This window comes from Protomyctophum bolini (genome assembly GCF_963924005.1).
Source record: "Protomyctophum bolini genome assembly, chromosome: 12".
In the NCBI taxonomy this organism is placed as follows: domain Eukaryota; kingdom Metazoa; phylum Chordata; class Actinopteri; order Myctophiformes; family Myctophidae; genus Protomyctophum; species Protomyctophum bolini.
This window is the reverse complement of record NC_137873.1, coordinates 30,876,552-30,894,386: the sequence shown is the minus strand read 5'-3', so window position 1 is coordinate 30,894,386 and position 17,835 is coordinate 30,876,552. Positions and strand designations below refer to the sequence as shown.

At 44.2% G+C, this 17,835-nt stretch overlaps 2 protein-coding genes across 3 annotated transcripts; one reads left to right on the top strand and one right to left on the bottom strand.

Annotated features, from left to right (window-relative positions):
* Positions 1-5,516: 5,516 nt before the first annotated feature.
* On the top strand, positions 5,517-6,954 carry LOC308326202 (insulin-like growth factor-binding protein 1; the record flags this gene model as incomplete). The annotated part of the gene is made up of 4 exons (XM_080779010.1): positions 5,517-5,874; positions 6,039-6,178; positions 6,368-6,496; positions 6,826-6,954. 4 exons carry the CDS (start codon positions 5,517-5,519, stop codon positions 6,952-6,954), a joined length of 756 nt encoding a protein of 251 aa, XP_080635136.1.
* A 2,751-nt stretch (positions 6,955-9,705) lies between these two features.
* LOC308325087 (insulin-like growth factor-binding protein 3) lies at positions 9,706-15,921 on the bottom strand. Of its 2 annotated transcripts, none has more exons than XM_080777494.1 (4): positions 15,479-15,921; positions 14,293-14,546; positions 13,237-13,356; positions 9,706-11,106 (listed from the first exon to the last, which is right to left on the bottom strand). In XM_080777494.1, exons 1-4 carry the CDS (start codon positions 15,849-15,851, stop codon positions 10,981-10,983), a joined length of 873 nt encoding a protein of 290 aa, XP_080633620.1. In that variant the 5' UTR covers positions 15,852-15,921; the 3' UTR covers positions 9,706-10,980. The 2 variants fall into 2 exon arrangements, with proteins under 2 accessions (XP_080633620.1, XP_080633621.1); XM_080777495.1 differs by having other exon boundaries at positions 14,293-14,543.
* Positions 15,922-17,835: the final 1,914 nt, after the last annotated feature.

Here is a 17,835-nt window from a genome sequence, read left to right as displayed (position 1 = left end):
CTCCATCAGTCAGAGTTCGTCCTCCAGAGAGAGGGTTCACGCAGGAGAAAACCAACATCAGGGCAGCATCTCAGTGGAGATGACTTCACCAGAAGGCCAACAGGTACTCTTGTCATGATCATGACATTTTGTTTGTTACAAATAATTGCGATTTAACAATTTGTGTTCTTAGCATTGGACATTAGAACATCAATCAAAATCAAATTAGTTTTGCACAGGGAAGATATGACGGATAACTTATATACACAGCCAATGACCAGTACCGATAAACACTATGGCCAAACTGAAAATGCATTTAATAATTGTATACTTTAAAAGATTTTCAAAAATGGCGGAAACAGCCGATCTACAAGCTACTGTACAATACGTACGTCGATGCTTGTAGACCTGCAATCTGGGAACCCATTCTGTGGGGGCACTACCTCTTTTTTGTGTAGAAACTGCAATTCACTTTGACTCCGGGTGCTTCTGTGTTTATTCTGTCTTTATTCCTACCAACAACAACAATACATGTTTAGAGTACCAGTAGTATATTAGATGTTTTAGAATAAGAAATCGAGGCTTCTGTATAACTTTTCTTAACCTGGATTTGTCATCAATGTTTTCAACCCTCCAAGGTGGATCTCTTTCCCACATGGGTGAGAGCTCTGACTCTGATGGTCAACATCGAGGAGGCAACAACTCATGAGTTGGTCATTGAGAAAGGCAAATTAGAAACATGACGTTTTTCTTTTTAAATTAATAAGATTGATTACTGCAGGTATTAAACAATGGGTTTAATCTAAAAAAAGGTTGCATCACTGGATTGAGTGACATCATGGGGCCAAATGGCAGCCAGGGATGTTGTGCATGGCACTTGTGTGCATTAAGCATACAGTGTGTTGTGGTGTCTAGAGTTCTGCCCAGATACGTAGTTGTTACAAATACTCCAAATATCACTACATTCTTTATCTTATTTAAGTTGTCCGTGATAGAGGATGAGGATGAGGATGAGGACAGCATCCCTCCAGTAGAGACTGTAGAAGATCAAGAGGAGAGAAGAAGAAGGGGACGTCCTATTGTGAGTACCAGTAATAAGATAAGTACGTTGTCTTGAGCTCTGCCAAGTCCTGATGGTTTGAAAATGAATGAGTCTATATATGCACCATTCCAGGGACTGAGACCACCTTGGCGCTCTCACTCCTCAGACCCATGGGAGTCCACAGCCTTGTGCCACATCTCTTTCCATGAGGAGCTGCACACTATGGCGTTTGATCGTGAGACTGCGGAGCATGAGGTTAGGAGAGGGTCATCACTTGAGGGATAAAGGTTGAATGATTACATCAGTGTAAAATGAATTTATCAGAGCACTGCTGTTTGAAATCCCCACAGAGTCTGTCCTCCATCAGGCAGAGTTGGTCCTCCATCAGTCAGAGTTCGTCCTCCTCCAGAGAGAGGGTTCACGCAGGAGAAAACCAACATCAGGGCAGCATCTCAGTGGAGATGCCTTCACCAGAAGGCCAACAGGTACTCTTGTCATGATCATGACATTTTGTTTGTTACAAATAATTGCGATTTAACAATTTGTGTTCTTAGCATTGGACATTAGAACATCAATCAAAATCAAATTAGTTTTGCACAGGGAAGATATGACGGATAACTTATATACACAGCCAATGACCAGTACCGATAAACACTATGGCCAAACTGAAAATGCATTTAATAATTGTATACTTTAAAAGATTTTCAAAAATGGCGGAAACAGCCGATCTACAAGCTACTGTACAATACGTACGTCGATGCTTGTAGACCTGCAATCTGGGAACCCATTCTGTGGGGGCACTACCTCTTTTTTGTGTAGAAACTGCAATTCACTTTGACTCCGGGTGCTTCTGTGTTTACCGTATTCTGTCTTTATTCCTACCAACAACAACAATACATGTTTAAGGTAGTGGTGCTGAAAGATTCTTGCTAGATTAGGCAATCTGTAATAATTGTGACAGGCCTACCAACAGGCCAGTGTTGCAGTGGACACAGCAGATGGCCAACAGGACAGTGTTGCAGTGGACACAGCAGATGGCCAACAGGACAGTGTTGCAGTGGACACAGCAGATGACCAACAGGACAGTGTTGCAGTGGAGACAGCAGATGGCCAACAGGACAGTGTTGCAGTGGACACAGCAGAAGGCCAACAGGCCAGCGTTGCAGTGGACACAGCAGATGACCAACAGGACAACGTTGCAGTGGACACAGCAGATGACCAACAGGACAGCGTTGCAGTGGACACAGCAGATGACCAACAGGACAGCGTTGCCGTGGAGACAGCAGAAGGCCAACAGGCCAGCGTTGCAGTGGACACAGCAGAAGGCCAACAGGCCAGCGTTGCAGTGGAGGACACAGCAGAAGGCCAAGAGGACAGTGTTGCAGTGGAGGACACAGCAGATGGCCAACAGGCCAGCGTTGCAGTGGACACAGCAGAAGGCCAACAGGACAGTGTTGCAGTGGAGGACACAGCAGAAGGCCAACAGGACAGTGTTGCAGTGGAGGACACAGCAGAAGGCCAAGAGGACAGTGACTTTGAAGACCAGAGGCCTCCTGTCAAGAAGAGACGCAAAAAGGTGAAGAGACGCAAAAAGGACACAGCAGAAGGCCAACAGGCCAGCGTTGCAGTGGACACAGCAGATGGCCAACAGGACAGTGTTGCAGTGGACACAGCAGATGGCCAACAGGCCAGCGTTGCAGTGGACACAGCAGATGGCCAACAGGACAGTGTTGCAGTGGACACAGCAGAAGGCCAAGAGGACAGTGACTTTGAAGACCAGAGGCCTTCTGTCAAGAATAGACGCAAAAAGGTGAGTACCAGTAATATATTAGATGTTTTAGAATAAGAAATCGAGGCTTCTGTATAACTTTTCTTAACCTGGATTTGTCATCAATGTTTTCAACCCTCCAAGGTGGATCTCTTTCCCACATGGGTGAGAGCTCTGATGGTCAACATCGAGGAGGCAACAACTCATGAGTTGGTCATTGAGAAAGGCAAATTAGAAACATGACGTTTTTCTTTTTAAATTAATAAGGTTGATTACTGCAGGTATTAAACAATGGGTTTAATCTAAAAAAAGGTTGCATCACTGGATTGAGTGACATCATGGGGCCAAATGGCAGCCAGGGATGTTGTGCATGGCACTTGTGTGCATTAAGCATACAGTGTGTTGTGGTGTCTAGAGTTCTGCCCAGATACGTAGTTGTTACAAATACTCCAAATATCACTACATTCTTTATCTTATTTAAGTTGTCCGTGATAGAGGATGAGGATGAGGATGAGGACAGCGTCCCACCAGTGGAGACTGTAGATCCTCAACAGGAGAGAAGAAGATGGGGACGTCCTATTGTGAGTACCAGTAATAAGATGTGTACGTTGTCTTGAGCTCTGCCAAGTCCTGATGGTTTGAAAATGAATGAGTCTATATGCACCATTCCAGGGACGGAGACGACCTTGGCGCTCTCACTCCTCAGGCCCATTGGAGTCCACAAGACTCGAGACTGCGGAGCATGAGGTTAGGAGAGGGTCACTTGAGGGATAAAGGTCGAATGATCACATATTGTTTTGAACACTGCCAAAGGCCAGTCAGTGTAAAATGAATTAATCAGGGCACTGCTGTTTGAAGTCCCCACAGAGTCTGTCCTCCATCGGTGCGTCCTCCTCCAGAGAGAGAGTTCACGCAGAAGAAAACCAACATCAGGGCAGCATCTCGATGGAGACACCAAAAGACCAACAGGTCAGTGTTGCAGTGGAGGACACAGCAGAAGGCCAAGAGGACAGTGACTTTGAAGACCTTCCTTCTCAGGACACAGCAGAAGGCCAAGAGGACAGTGACTTTGAAGACCTTCCTTCTCAGGACACAGCAGAAGGCCAAGAGGACAGTGACTTTGAAGACCAGAGGCCTCCTGTCAAGAAGAGACGCAAAAAGGTGAGTACCAGTAATATATTAGATGTTTTAGAATAAGAAATCGAGGCTTCTGTATAACTTTTCTTGCCTGAATTTCTCATCAATGTTTTCAGCCCTCCAAGGTGGATCTCTTTCCCACATGGGTGAGAGAACTGATGGTCAACATCGAGGAGGCAACAACTCACGAGTTGGTCATTGAATAAGACAAATCAGAAACATGACATTTTTCATTGATGATTTGAAGAAATGATAACGATTAAATAAATAAATCCTATCAAACTGGCTACACTTGAAATTAATATGGTTGATTGCTGCAGGTATTAAACAATGCCCCAACAGTACCTAGATTAGGTCAATGTTTCTGAACGTCTGGTTCGGGGCACACCAGGGGTCCAAATGGACCATACTGTACACAGTGAAATAAGCACTGAGGGTATTATAGTGTAGATTGGGTTCCCAGAGAAAGGGAAAAAATCACAACCGTGTGAACTCTCCTCCTCTCTCTCTTTCTCTCTCTCTCTCTCTCTCTCTCTCTCTCATTAGCAGGCAACAGTGCAGCACTATCTCTCTCTCTGTTTCTGGCACAACAGCGCCCCTACTGGTACTCAGTCATACTGGTACTCAGTCACATAGGTGAACACATAGGTGAACACAGACATTGCTGTTCCTAAACCAACAACAAATTGTATCAAGTGGGAGTCCATCCATGGCCTAATGCATATCAAACTGGGGCTCAAAACAGGTTGTAGGCCTGTCACTGGATTGAGTGACATCATGGGGCCAAATGGCAGCCAGGGATGTTGTGCATGGCACTTGTGTGCATTAAGCATACAGTGTGTAGTGGTGTCTAGATCCCAGATAGCTGTTATAAATACTACAACAAGGACACAACCAATTACTACAGACTTGCTTTGCACAAACATGTTATGATCGCTGTACAGGATCCATAATACTAGGGTTATGCAATGCTAAAGGGGAATGATCTTGTTTTTGTGTCTGACTGACCTTCGAACACACCTGACAAATAATGTAGTTTTGTTTGGGTTTTATTTATGAAGTGGTGCCAAAGCACATCAAACAGTACTAGGCATAAATGAAGAGTTACTTAACAATTTGAGTATCATTCACTACATGGTTCAACCATAACTAATATCCTGAAACACAGGTTGTCCCCTATCTTATATAGTAAATCATTGAATATAAAGGCTCATGCTCATCTGTATTTTCCCTTTATTTGATACATTTTCATAAAATGGTTTGTGACAGTTGCCACAATGTTGCAGGATGCAGTCATCGATCACGTGTCAATGTTATCCAAAAACACTCTGTTTTGATGTAGGCTACTGACTTTATGTTCCTGAGTAAATATTGACAAGCCTGCACGTACTTCATGCAGGGGTCATCCACCCATTACAGCGGCTTCAAAAATATTTAATATCTTTACTCACCGTGTCAAACATTAACCACGCTGGAGGCCAGATCGCTGTATAAATAGTCGTTTCGTGGAAAACATCTCAGAAGGAAAACGACAGCTTTAGATTACAACAGAAACAAAAAGGAACAACTTTTACCCGAGGAGGACTGGAGATGTTTGGAATCTCTGGATTGAATCAGAAGCTGGTGCTCGTTGTGGCCGTTGTGCCTCTGACCCTGTTGGCGGTGGTGAGGACGTCTCCGGTGGTGCGCCCGGAGCCCATCCGCTGCGCGCCCTGCACGCAGGACAAGCTGGACCGGTGTCCCGTCGTCCCGTCGGGGTGCAAACAGGTGCTGAGGGAGCCGGGCTGCGGCTGCTGCATGGCCTGTGCCCTGGCGGAGGGGGCGTCCTGCGGCGTGCACACGGCCCACTGTTCCGAGGGGCTCCGTTGCACTCCCAGACCCGGGGAGCCCAGACCTCTCCACGCCCTCACCAGAGGACAGGGAGTCTGCACTGAGGACCAGGGCCACGGTAAAAAATAAATCCCATTTGTTTTGAAGGGGGTTCCCCTTTTATCCACACACGTATTTCTATTTCTGTGTTCTTAGAAATGTTTCAGACTGGTGACCGCCACTGTGTTGGACATTCAAAGACAAACCTCTGGACGCTGCTGTTATTTTGTTTGACCTCCACAGAGGAAGCTGATGGAGTCCCTGACCACGGTTCTCTGCATTACCTCTTGGGGCTGAACGCGCCGCTAGAGCCACAGAATCCCGACGCCCAGGAGAGCATCAAGGCTAAAGTCAACGCTATCCTCACCAAACTGGTACAGCAGGTGAGAAACATCGTGAATATGTCCATTTAACTTTGTAGAAATGAACTTGATCTCGATTTTATTATTATTATGAATAGAAAAATGCCATTCTTAGCTTGTATGTTGTTGTTCTGTTAACCATAGCCTAATTGTGCATCATCTGACTCGCCCAGTGAGCTTATCCTGCCTCGTCATGCTGTCTTTTCTCAGGGCCCCTGTCATGTTGAACTCCACGCAGCACTGGACATGATAGCCAGTTCTCAGCAGAAACTAGGAGAGAAGTTCACCACTTTCTACCTACCCAACTGTGACAAGCATGGCTTCTACAAGTCCAAACAGGTGAGTGACTACATCAAAACTACAACATATTATAGCACACAAATGGTGTACAGTCAAGAGTTAACCAATTCAAACCAAGAAAGCATCTGTCATTTTAGATTTTATACGTTGGCTCCTTCGTACCGCGCTGCACGCTTGTACATCTGCTATTTATTATAGCAGATATAGCAATTATTTTCTAATTAGCTGTGTTTAGAATTACGAAAAATGTTGAGAACTACTGATTTAGAAGGCATTTGTAGAATCGGCCTTGCATTGTAATGGGTTGAATAACAAATATGGACCATGCCCTCATGCGTTTGTTTGTGTCTGTCTGTCTGTCTGTCCAGTGTGAGTCTTCTCTGGTCGGACCGCCTGCGCGCTGCTGGTGTGTGTCCTCCTGGAACGGGAAGAAGATCCCGGGTTCCAGTGACCTGCTGGGGGACTCAGCGCAGTGTCACCAAGAAGTTACTCACTGAAGCATGGACACTGCTGGCCAACAAAATGCACGGCGCACACACACATGCGCGCGCGCGCACCACACACACACACACACACACACACACACAAGTTGACAAAATGGCACACACGTACACACAAGCAATAAGCACACAATATAAAATCCTATTTAAGACGTGCATGCATCAACAGTTATTTATTCAAAGCTGGTATATGCTGTCCAGCATGACCCATTTGTAATCTTTTGTTTTTTAATGTTTGCCTGCTTTTTTTTGTAAATAGGGCACAAATACTGTACATTTGTGTTTCTGACAAAATAACTCCTCTGCTTGTTAGCAAGCCCATTTCAGTTTGAATAATAATTCACGGGAGTGCTGTGCGTGCTACACAAAACGACACAGCTACTCATTCATACGGTGCTGTAGTGTATCTCGAGATCGACACATACTTAGCCGTACGACGGAGTCCCTCACCGCAAAATACCGATCTACAAGCTCACGACGCGTCGCAGCTTGTGGAGCTGATCATTTTTGGCACGGGACACCGTAGTTTACTGTACGAGTAAGTATTCCTCGACGTTTCCTCAATGGCTATTGGGGGAAATACTTAAAGTGCCGCAAGTATGCACACGACGGCCCAGCACAAACATATCAGGGCTCATCCAAGCCACTGTGCGGTTTGGTATACGGGCCACTCTGAATTTGTCTACCTCTACTGGGGCTCTGCAGCGCTACAGGTTTAGCAAAGGTTCACCGACTGGATCTCTTCGCTGGTAGCTCTCCACAACCACGTTCCTCACATATATAGGGCTGTTTGTTTGGTTTTGTCTTTGTTATGATGATGGTCTTTTATGTGCTCTCAGTGTGAATGTATTTATTATGATTCAGTGGGTTCATACTGTTGTTTTATGTTGAGGTCATGTACAGTATAAGGCCTACTTGTTTCTGCCAAGAATGCTGCTATTACTTTTGTTGGAGAGGGGGGGAAACCCAAAGTGTACATATTTATCTTCTAATAGTGTGGATGTACAGGTACAATAAATGTCATCGTCATATGATCGTGTGTACATATTCATTCTTCCACCACCTGCTAAGACAGGGATACTCAAATAGATTTACCTGTGGGCCACATTACAAAAATGGCAAGGGGCCAGGGGCCAGTAGATATAATTACGACATTAATGATACTTGATAACTTCTCTCTTTCAATTGCTTTATTTTCGCAAAATGTATCAAAGTACAATGTGCATGCACACAATATGTAAATAAATAAATGTGTTACATTTTCTTGCATAAACACAAAGAGCTGTTTCCATAACTGCACAAATTATTGCACATAACATGAGTAGCTGTTATAATAACATAATAACATAACATGAGTAGCTCTTTGCCTGCCTGCCTGCCTGCCTGTCTGTCTGTCCATGAGTAGTTATTTGTCTGTCTGTCAATGAGTAGCTGTCTTACTGTCTGCCTGTCTATGAGTAGCTGTCTGCCTGCCTGTCTATGAGTAGCTGTCTGTCTGCCTGCCTGCCTGTCCAATTGTCCATGAGTAGCTGTCTGTCTGCCTGTCTGAGTAGCTGTCTGCCTGCCTGCCTAATTGTCCATGAGTAGCTGTCTGTCTGCCTGTCTATGAGTAGCTGTCTGCCTGCCTGCCTAATTGTCCATGAGTAGCTGTCTGTCTGCCTGTCTATGAGTAGCTGTCTGCCTTCCTGCCTGTCCAATTGTCCATGAGTAGCTGTCTGTCTGTCTATGAGTAGCTGTCTGCCTGCCTGCCCAATTGTCTATGAGTAGCTGTCTGTCTGTCTATGAGTAGCTGTCTGCCTTCCTGCCTGTCCAATTGTCCATGAGTAGCTGTCTATGAGTAGCTGTCTGCCTTCCTGCCTGTCCAATTGTCCATGAGTAGCTGTCTGCCTGCCTGTCCAATTCTCCATGAGTAGCTGTCTGTCTGCCTGTCTATGAGTAGCTGTCTGACTGCCTGCCTGTCCAATTCTCCATGAGTAGCTGTCTGTCTGCCTGTCTATGAGTAGCTGTCTGCCTGCCTGCCAGCCAGCAAGTTGGTTAACAGAAAATGAATTATGGCTGAGTAAAATAAAATACAATAAACACAATTTGCCTGAAAATAGATTACCCAGCTATGACCTTTTTCATGAAAAAAAATGAGTAGTGATATGGCTGACTGAGTAAAATAAAACAATCTACCTGAAAATAGATAGCTATAAGTGAAGAGCAATTTCCGCAATTACCATTTCCGCAATTACCATTTCCGCAATTTCCTCAATTTCCATTTCCGCAATTTCCGCAATTTCCACCATTTCCGCAATTTCCGGAATTACCATTTCCGCAATTTCCGCAATTTCCATTTCCACCATTTCCGCAATTTCCGCAATTTCCATTTCCAACTATTAATGGCAGCTGGGTTTCATCATTCAAATAAAATAGAATTCTGTCCGTTTAGCTATAAAATTATGTCAGGGAATAGGGATACACAGTATATGTCTTTCATTTGCATTGCATCTCCCCCCCCCCCCCCCCCAAGCTTTTATTTTCGTTCGAGTAATAGTACAACTCTAATAGTATTACTTATAATAATGTAATTAAAGATAACTTCATTCAGATTTATTTATTTTTATTTCATTTTCCAGATTTATTTTTCTTCTTTTTTTTTGATTTTCATTGGTGGGCCAGTCATAATGGTCCCGCGGGCCTGATGTGGCCCGCGGGCCTGAGGTTGAGTATCACTGTGCTAAGAGACGAGACAGAGACTGTCAAAACATCAGTTTATACTGCCTTTATTAATTAAAAATAGACCTCTGAGGGTTGCATTGTACATGCATACAGTACAGCATATTTGCCTACACTTAGGCACTTGCACGTGATCCAAAATGATCACTGAAAACACTATAACCAATGGAAGGGTGCACACACAGATAAGATAAAGGTTTGTAGCCGTTATCTCAATGATTCAGCTTATGCAAACTGACAGAAACAAAACAATGACCACAGTATTGATTATGGGCAATGTCCTCTGTTTACTCGACGTCCCGCCAGCATAACAAGTGTACACGCACTGACTGCTGTGTATCGAGCTGCACAGAACCGGTCATGTCCAACTCCCCTTGAACGATCTGCGAGGAGCAGGTAGGGACCGCTAAGTAAATTGTTTTGCGCAATGTACCCATTCACGTACAGAATTAAGAATGTATAAATGCAACCGCTGAGGCACTGCGCTGCATCATAAGGCCCCATCATGAGGCCCTGGCCTCAACAGCAATCATATATGCCCGATTGAGAAAGACACATTTTATACAGCATACGTTGTATGTCTGCCTTGCTAGCACTCAAGACACTCTCTCTCTCTCACACACACACACACACACACACACACACACACACACACACACACACACACACACACACACACACACAGCCACATTCAATCATATCAAATGCACTCGATACACAATCACAAGCATACGAATAAGATTACACATCACGAGCATGCACACGTGTATAGTGCCACATTAATTGTGCGTAAATGTAGAGCCCTCCGATCAACGTTTGTGACATAGTATAAAAGTCTCTGGAATCAAGTGTGTGATAATCAGACCAGGGCTTCTGAGATTTAAAACAAAAAACATAAATCAGGAAGTGCGTCTCCTTCTTAAGAGGCTGACCGGGGCTTGTCTTGACCCGTAAAGCTTATAAAGAATACATCCCAACATGCACTCGTGTGTAAGGGGGGAGAATGTCTGTGGCATGAGGAGTCCATTTTTTCCCTCTTTGCGATCTCCCGCTCTCTGCTCCCGTCCTCGGGTTAAGGCCGGGTCTCACGGGCGCACAGATAACATGGCAGCCGGGTCCCACGGGCACACAGATAACATGGCAGCCATTATGTTTCCCTGACTTAGCCATCTCTTGACCGTCGCTTCCAACATCTTCCATCTCTACCAATGTGTTTACAGTACTTCTGGCTCTCTTTCTTTCTCTCTCTCTCTCTCTCTAGACCTCCCTCCCTCCCCGTCTCCCTCTCTCCCTATACTTCTGGTTCTATTGGCTCTCTGAGATGTAGTGCTGGGCGTCTCCTCTGTCCTTCCCGTCAAATCCTGGCAACGGCTGCCCATATTTGTCCACACACCAGCAGAAGCCTCGCTTTCTTCCTTTGGATGGACGACACTGCGAAGGAAAAGAAGGGATTATAGTTGAATAAAGAGGAACAGAACATGCAAAAAGACACACAATACCATCCCTGTTAAATATTCTGTATTGTTGTGTTGGGCAGAAATCCCATAGCTCATACATGTATTTCACACGCGTGAAACCATGTCACACAAGAGAAGTGACAATGGCTGATCTACATAGCTGATCTACAGTCGTGATGCGATGCATTGAGCTAGTAGATTGCTATTTTCCCTATTGTTTAAGTTATTTGCCCCCCCCCCCCCCCATTTCCTGAAAAGCAACGTTTTTGAACATTTTCCGCACGACAGAAGCGATACAAAAGTCAACGGCCCGGTTGACTCAGTGAGGCAGAGCAGTGGTATAGTTGAGAGGAATTAACGTCCAGATTGTGCTGAGTAGATACAGACTTGGCTATCCAAGCCGCTGTGGTATTTTGAGCCGCTTTTATGGTCTACCTCCTGTTACACACACATATAGAGACCTTAAAGGTAAACAGAAACCTGGTAAAATATTTGCTTAGTCCCGTTTGTGAACAACTGAGAACCAAGATCTATTTTCAGAAGCTAGTGGCCAGTACAAATCATCTGTTGCTGATTATACCCCACAGCTCCAAATTATGGGTACTACAAATGACTTACAGAGTCGGTGGAGCTAACCCAAGGGCTGTTATTTTACTGCCAATTTTACTAAAGGTCAACCTCTACTCTAGTAAAACATGCAGCCATTCATTTGAAGGGCAAAAGCATGCTTTTCTGCTGCTGCTGCTACGCAGGGAAGTCAAAGCCTATCAGCATGGAAGTCGCCCCTGTTCTGTCCAGCATCACAGGGGGATTTGTCCAGACATCTAATTCTTACAATCAGACCACTAAGGCCCAAACCACACCAATCCAACTATTTGCAACAAAACAGTTTAAAGGACATGCCATACCAAAGCAACTCCTTGCAACTGCCATTGGGGATAATAGTTGCATGCAACTACATGTAACAACTCGCAACCTTTTTGGTTACAAGGAGTTGCATGGCGAATCATTGGTGTGGTTTTGGCCTAAGGCACTGCTGCTACGTACAGAACAGAGATGACCGTCTGTCCACAATTTTAAATGAAATGGTATTTCATGGCTGCTACAGCAGTAGAACACATGCTGTACATTTAGCCTCGGGTAAATAAACAAACAAAATGACGCTTTTTGATGTGCGCTTGACAAAGAGACATTACATAATGATGCATGAAGGAAACATGAGTGCAATAGATCTAGAATCCGTTTAGAGTTCCATTGTGTGTATTCCTCTAAACCTAAATTGACTGCTAATAAGAACTGTTTTGAGCTTCAGCTTGGATAGTCACACAACCCTCCAAAATAAACTGACAGACATGAAATAAGTGCCACTCCCTCAGCAGCGCCCCGAGGCCGAGGGCTCTGGTCGGCACACTATGTCCATTCTACATAAACAAAGACAATGAGTCTGGCGTGGGGACGCTGGTTATGAGATGATTGCAGGTCAAGGAGAACACTTCCATTAGTGCAGGAGGAGAGACTTGCCATGTAATAAGAAATGCTGCGCTGGTGATGGCTGTTGAGCGGGGAGACCTTAAGTGGCTCCATATGAATGCGTCAGAACCACTCGTTTATTACAAACCAATCGTGGGTGGACCACGCGAACGTGAGGTACGGCTGCAGATCTATTTCTGTGCCTGCCTCGCGAAAGTCCAGCAATTATGAGGCGAGTGCGTCGGGTGCCTCGCGGCCACCTTGACGTCTGTCTCCCTGGGAGGGTTCCCGTAAAACGGGCCCTGTCGTACCCAGCCGTCAGACAGCCCCACTGGGGTTTGGCCCCTGTGGTTGCCGTCTCCAGAGCCAGCGGGCTGGGGTCTACCTCACTGGTGTGGTGTTTCAATGATGAGGCTCTAATAACTACCAGTGGACTTACAGGAGGACAACTGGCTTATACCAATCTGTAATTGGGCTGCTGCAAACCTAAATCTAAGCTGTGCTGGTGGAGTCACTCTATGCACTGCAGCGCTGGATGTTTGTTAATGAGGACCTCGGGTTGACATTCAAATAATGTCCACTATATCTCACCTTATTGTAAAAAATCATGTTGTGTACTCAGGGGTTTTATTACCTGTTTTTTCTTATAGAAGCCCTGCTTGTCGCAGTTTGGTATGCGGAACCCTCTGGGGTTGAGAATGTCTGTGACCTTGAGGCTGTTGAGAATGCTCTCCATCTCTCTCCGACAGGGACCCTGCGGAAGGAAGAACATGCATGATAACTCAAATTCTCAATCCTGTTACTGTATATATTTTCACTGAAATCATAAGCAAACAAGTGTAAGAACATAGGTGCAAATGTACTGTCAATTCTCCATGTTCTTGAACTAAGATCTGACGACAAGATCATTTCAAGTAAGGGGCACCACACAACACAGCTCTTACATGAACAACGGTGGCCACTGGCCACAATATGAAAAAGGTGACTAATTGGAAATAAATTCATCGGGCCAACTTGTGGGGGTTTATGAGTTTTCTAAAGCTGCTTAAAGCTGCTTAAAACTCTTAACGCATTAAAAACACCCCAAGAAGGAGCTGACAGGGTTGCCCTCAAGTCCAAGTACCACTAATCAAAGCAGCTAGTAAAACACTTTCAATCAGCTTGCATTCTACAGTATTTTGGGAATGTCAATTTTTTTTTAAACTAGCAGATCTACCAGATCACAACACATTGCAATGTGACGCCTTGGGAATTTTTATCCTCTATTTTCACCACGTGACGCCGCCGTATGATGAAGTATAAAATAGGGCTTACAGTAAGTGGTTAAAGCCCATTCCTTGTGTGCACTCTCTTCTCTGGCCAGAGTGAAGATCAAAATAGCTGCAGGACTTCCAAGCTTCCAAACAGGCAGTCACATTGGCCAATCCATCATCCGCTTGCTCTCTGTACGCCCGGCACGCGGACGCCTTGTGGCCAAACAACCGACTGACCCCAGGTCAGCCACAGGGCCACCGTGCCCACTCTGGCTGCCGTGCCATTCTACTGCTGGCCAATGCCTGCCCGCCGTCAGCACCACTATACCCAAACATTTCATCACCCGCAGTCAGAGGGAGAACACAAACACCAAAACGCATGGGGGGGGAGAGGAGAAAAACATTCCCCAGTAGGCTCTGTTGGTTCTAGTACTTACATACTCAGGCTCCTGTTTGGTCTCCAAAGAGAAGTTCTGCTGGTCCGTGCTGAGTGGTCCGGGGAGGTCCTCCATTTTGAAGCTCTGGGCTTTCTTTGCCTGTTCCCGCCTAAGAACTTCTGTCTTGGATGAGTGGAAAAAGGGGTGAAGTGGCAGTCTTGCGGATGCGATGGGTTTGCGAGTGCTGTAAGGGGCTGGAACTGGAAGGCCAGGGCTGGTGGAATTGCGGTCTTCTGGATTTTGAACATTCTCTGCTGAAGTAAAAAAAAATAAATGAAAACACACACATGGCTGCACACTGAAATTCAATTTCCAAGATCATTATTTATGTTGTTATCGAATATAGGCTATCGAATCAGCTGTTTTTTTAGGGTTCGTTTTTGTAAGTCCATAAAGCCAATGAATGGGGAACAAGACAACAGTTGTGGAGCTCTTTTCAAAGGCCAAATAAATTCTACTTTAAGAATAAATGACTTATGAGAGGATAAAGATTGGAATTTTCTCCTTATGATTTTTGACTGGAAATTAAGAACTATGAATGTATCACTTAATTTAATTAATTTAATTTAGCACTTTTCAACCCAAAAGTATGAATTTCTGTGAATTGTATTGTATAAAGTATTTATTAACAGTTTGCAGAATTAGCCTACACATTTCAAGCACAACTCAATACAAAAACTGTTAACTGTGGACGACACCATAGCATAAAGCATTACACTTGCAATGCTTACAAATAGGGTCCACCATTTTCAATTAATCAGAACAAGTTTACATGTTAAGAGAATAAAACTCTGGGAGTATTCTAATATCAACATCATCCTGCATCAAAATGAAAAAAATTGAGGCATCTAATTAAGACCTCGTATTCCAACAGACCAAAACAAATTAGGCTAGTGAGCTGCTGAGCTGCACGTAGTCGACTCGTACCCCCTGTTGTCTCCTCCTCCCCCTCGATTATCAGACTTCATGGCTAAAACTGATAATTGATAAATCAAATCAACTGTCAAAATATGCAATATCCTATAGTAGGCTAAATACATGCACGTGCTTAAATATGCGCTCATTTACTGTAAAAAGAAAAATGTAACCAAGACGATTTAATTCAAATTGGAACTTCGATCGTTGATCCCCAAATTAGCTTTAGGATATAGGCAGGCTAGAGGCTATAATCATGCGCAACACTTACCTGGTAATTCATTGGCCGGAGGTATGGCTCCAGCGGTTAGTTTCTTGCTGGTGGCGTTTGCGCAGATTCCGCGACCCTCCAGCAGAGCCTGCAGGGGTTTGGTTTCGCCGGGTTGATGTTGACAGGTCAATCCGGAGCCGCATCGCCCCGTGTACACCCCGCACGGCTGTCCAGACGCGAGCGCGCAAGTCATGCAGCAACCGCAGCCCGGCTCGCGGACTCTCTCGGCGCAATCCTTGGGCAAAGGCTTGCACGAAAGCCGCGCTCCTGCGTCACATGGCTCGCATCGTATCACCGGTCCAATTGCACCTGATCGTCGCGAAAACGATGTCAGAACAAAGGTCATGCAAAGTGTTCTCAAACAGGTGTCCATCGTCGTTAATGGAGACGTGCGGTTGTCTCTAGGAAGGTGAGTACACTGACTGTCTGTGAGACTTTGTAACTTGACGCTTGTCTCATTCACATAAAGCCACTCAACAAAACATCTCAATATATAGACCCAGTCACTGTAGTCACACCCCCCGAATGGCTTGCGGTCTGGTGATGGGTTGCTTAGAGTGGATTGCTGCTGCTTGGTTATTCCGGTTAAACCCATTAAGATGTTGGTGTCTTGGTATGTATTTATCCATGGTTTTTAAATAAAGTCTTGAAATAGCACTTTTGGTGTAGCTGATGACGTAGAGTATGAATTAAAATAAAATCAATGTAATCATTATTTCATCCTATGTTAGTTAAGTTAAGTATGTGCTATAAATAATCTTTGACAACCCTATTTGAAAAGTTCAAGGAATTCTGTTCAGCTTTAGTTTTTGTCAATAGTATACTCACACATCCATGTCACCTCAAATTACAGAAACAAAATAAAGTAAAATAAACACCAGAATGTGCCGAGATTGCATATTCCTTGCTTTGAAAAACACAAATAGGCTAAATGCATATCCAAAACCGAGGGTTATTATGGGCTAAAACATCAAAATTGCATCAAATTGCCTGTGCCTCGGTGCCTGTATTTCTCTCATTTAAATAGCCTACCTTTAGAAGGTATATCTCTCCTCTAAGCTGGCCATGATTCTCAGATGAATGCAGTGGTCAGCAGTGGAGATATTAAAAACGAGCCCTTCCCCGCCCATTCATTTCCTGACTTATTTTTACCTGTGCTTATTTAAACCACATAGTGTTTCTCAGAATGTCACAGCCTGAGATGCCATGTGAGAAAGGAGCCCTATGACTCCAGGCAAAAGTAGCGTGTGTGTGTGTGTGTGTGTGTGTGTGTGTGTGTGTGTGTGTGTGTGTGTGTGTGTGTGTGTGTGTTTTCACAACACTGTAGAATCTACAGTGTAGATGATTCAACTGATCAGGTTTTTTTAATCCACATTAAACAGTGCTTTGGATGTGTGCGTGCGTGCGAGAGAGAGCGGGCACACACGTGCGCTTAAGTCCATTCGTGCTGAGCAAAGAAACGGCACATGACCCTAGATGACCTCCGTTTCATATAGGCTTAACTGCAGCCTTTGAAACCACAATACGTAAGTAGATTATTTCAACCCTTGATAGAACATGAATATTGCACATGTAAGTATAAGTACATCAAATTAAACTGTATAAAACATTCACATGAAATGGATGTACAAATCATAAAATACTCATCTAAATACAAACACATCATTTCATCTAGGCCCGTGCTGCAGCTTTGGCTTGTTGCAGACTTCAGGAGACTCATGTCACACACACAAACGTGTCTTTTAAGTGTTGCTCTTCCCTTTCTGCGTTTTGCCATCATCATGTGACCACAACAACACGTTATTTTGAGAACATTATCCTCTTGGCTCTTTAATAATGGTGTCTAACTTAGGTCACCAGATATAATGGCACCTCTCATCTGCTCTTATGCAATGGTGGAAAAAGAACCGTTAGCCTACTTAAGAAAAAGTAGGCTACCAATACTGCAATGTAGAACTACTCTGTTACAAGTAAGTCTGGTATTCAAAGTTTACTTGAGTAGGCTATTGGTATCAAAATGTAGGCTACTTAATGTACCAAAAGTATAATGTACTCATTATGCTGAATGTCCCATTTCACATGTTCAAAATGTATACAGGTACAAGTCATTTGAAGATAGCAGATTTACAAGCATCAATGCGTCGCATCTTTTAGATTGTTTATTTTCAAATGGCCGAAATGTGTGTATAGGGCTGAAGTGATGTTTTGTAATAATAATCGAAATAAGTAGTAACTATAGTAACTAAAGTTGTCAAATAACTGTAGTGGAGTAAAAGTACAATATTTCGATCCGAGATCTAGTGAAGTAGAAATAATTATTGGAAATACTAAAGTAAAGTACAAATACCTCAAAATTT

Bases quoted from the DNA above. Each gene is read 5' to 3' on its own strand.
- LOC308325087 (XM_080777494.1), bottom strand. From the start codon at position 15,851: ATGGACACCTGTTTGAGAACACTTTGCATGACCTTTGTTCTGACATCG. The intron at 14,547-15,478 runs GTAAGTGTTGCG...TTTTTACTTCAG, and splicing joins TCCGGCCAATGAATTACCAG to CAGAGAATGTTCAAAATCCA. The intron at 13,357-14,292 runs GTAAGTACTAGA...TTCCTTCCGCAG, and splicing joins CCAAACAGGAGCCTGAGTAT to GGTCCCTGTCGGAGAGAGAT.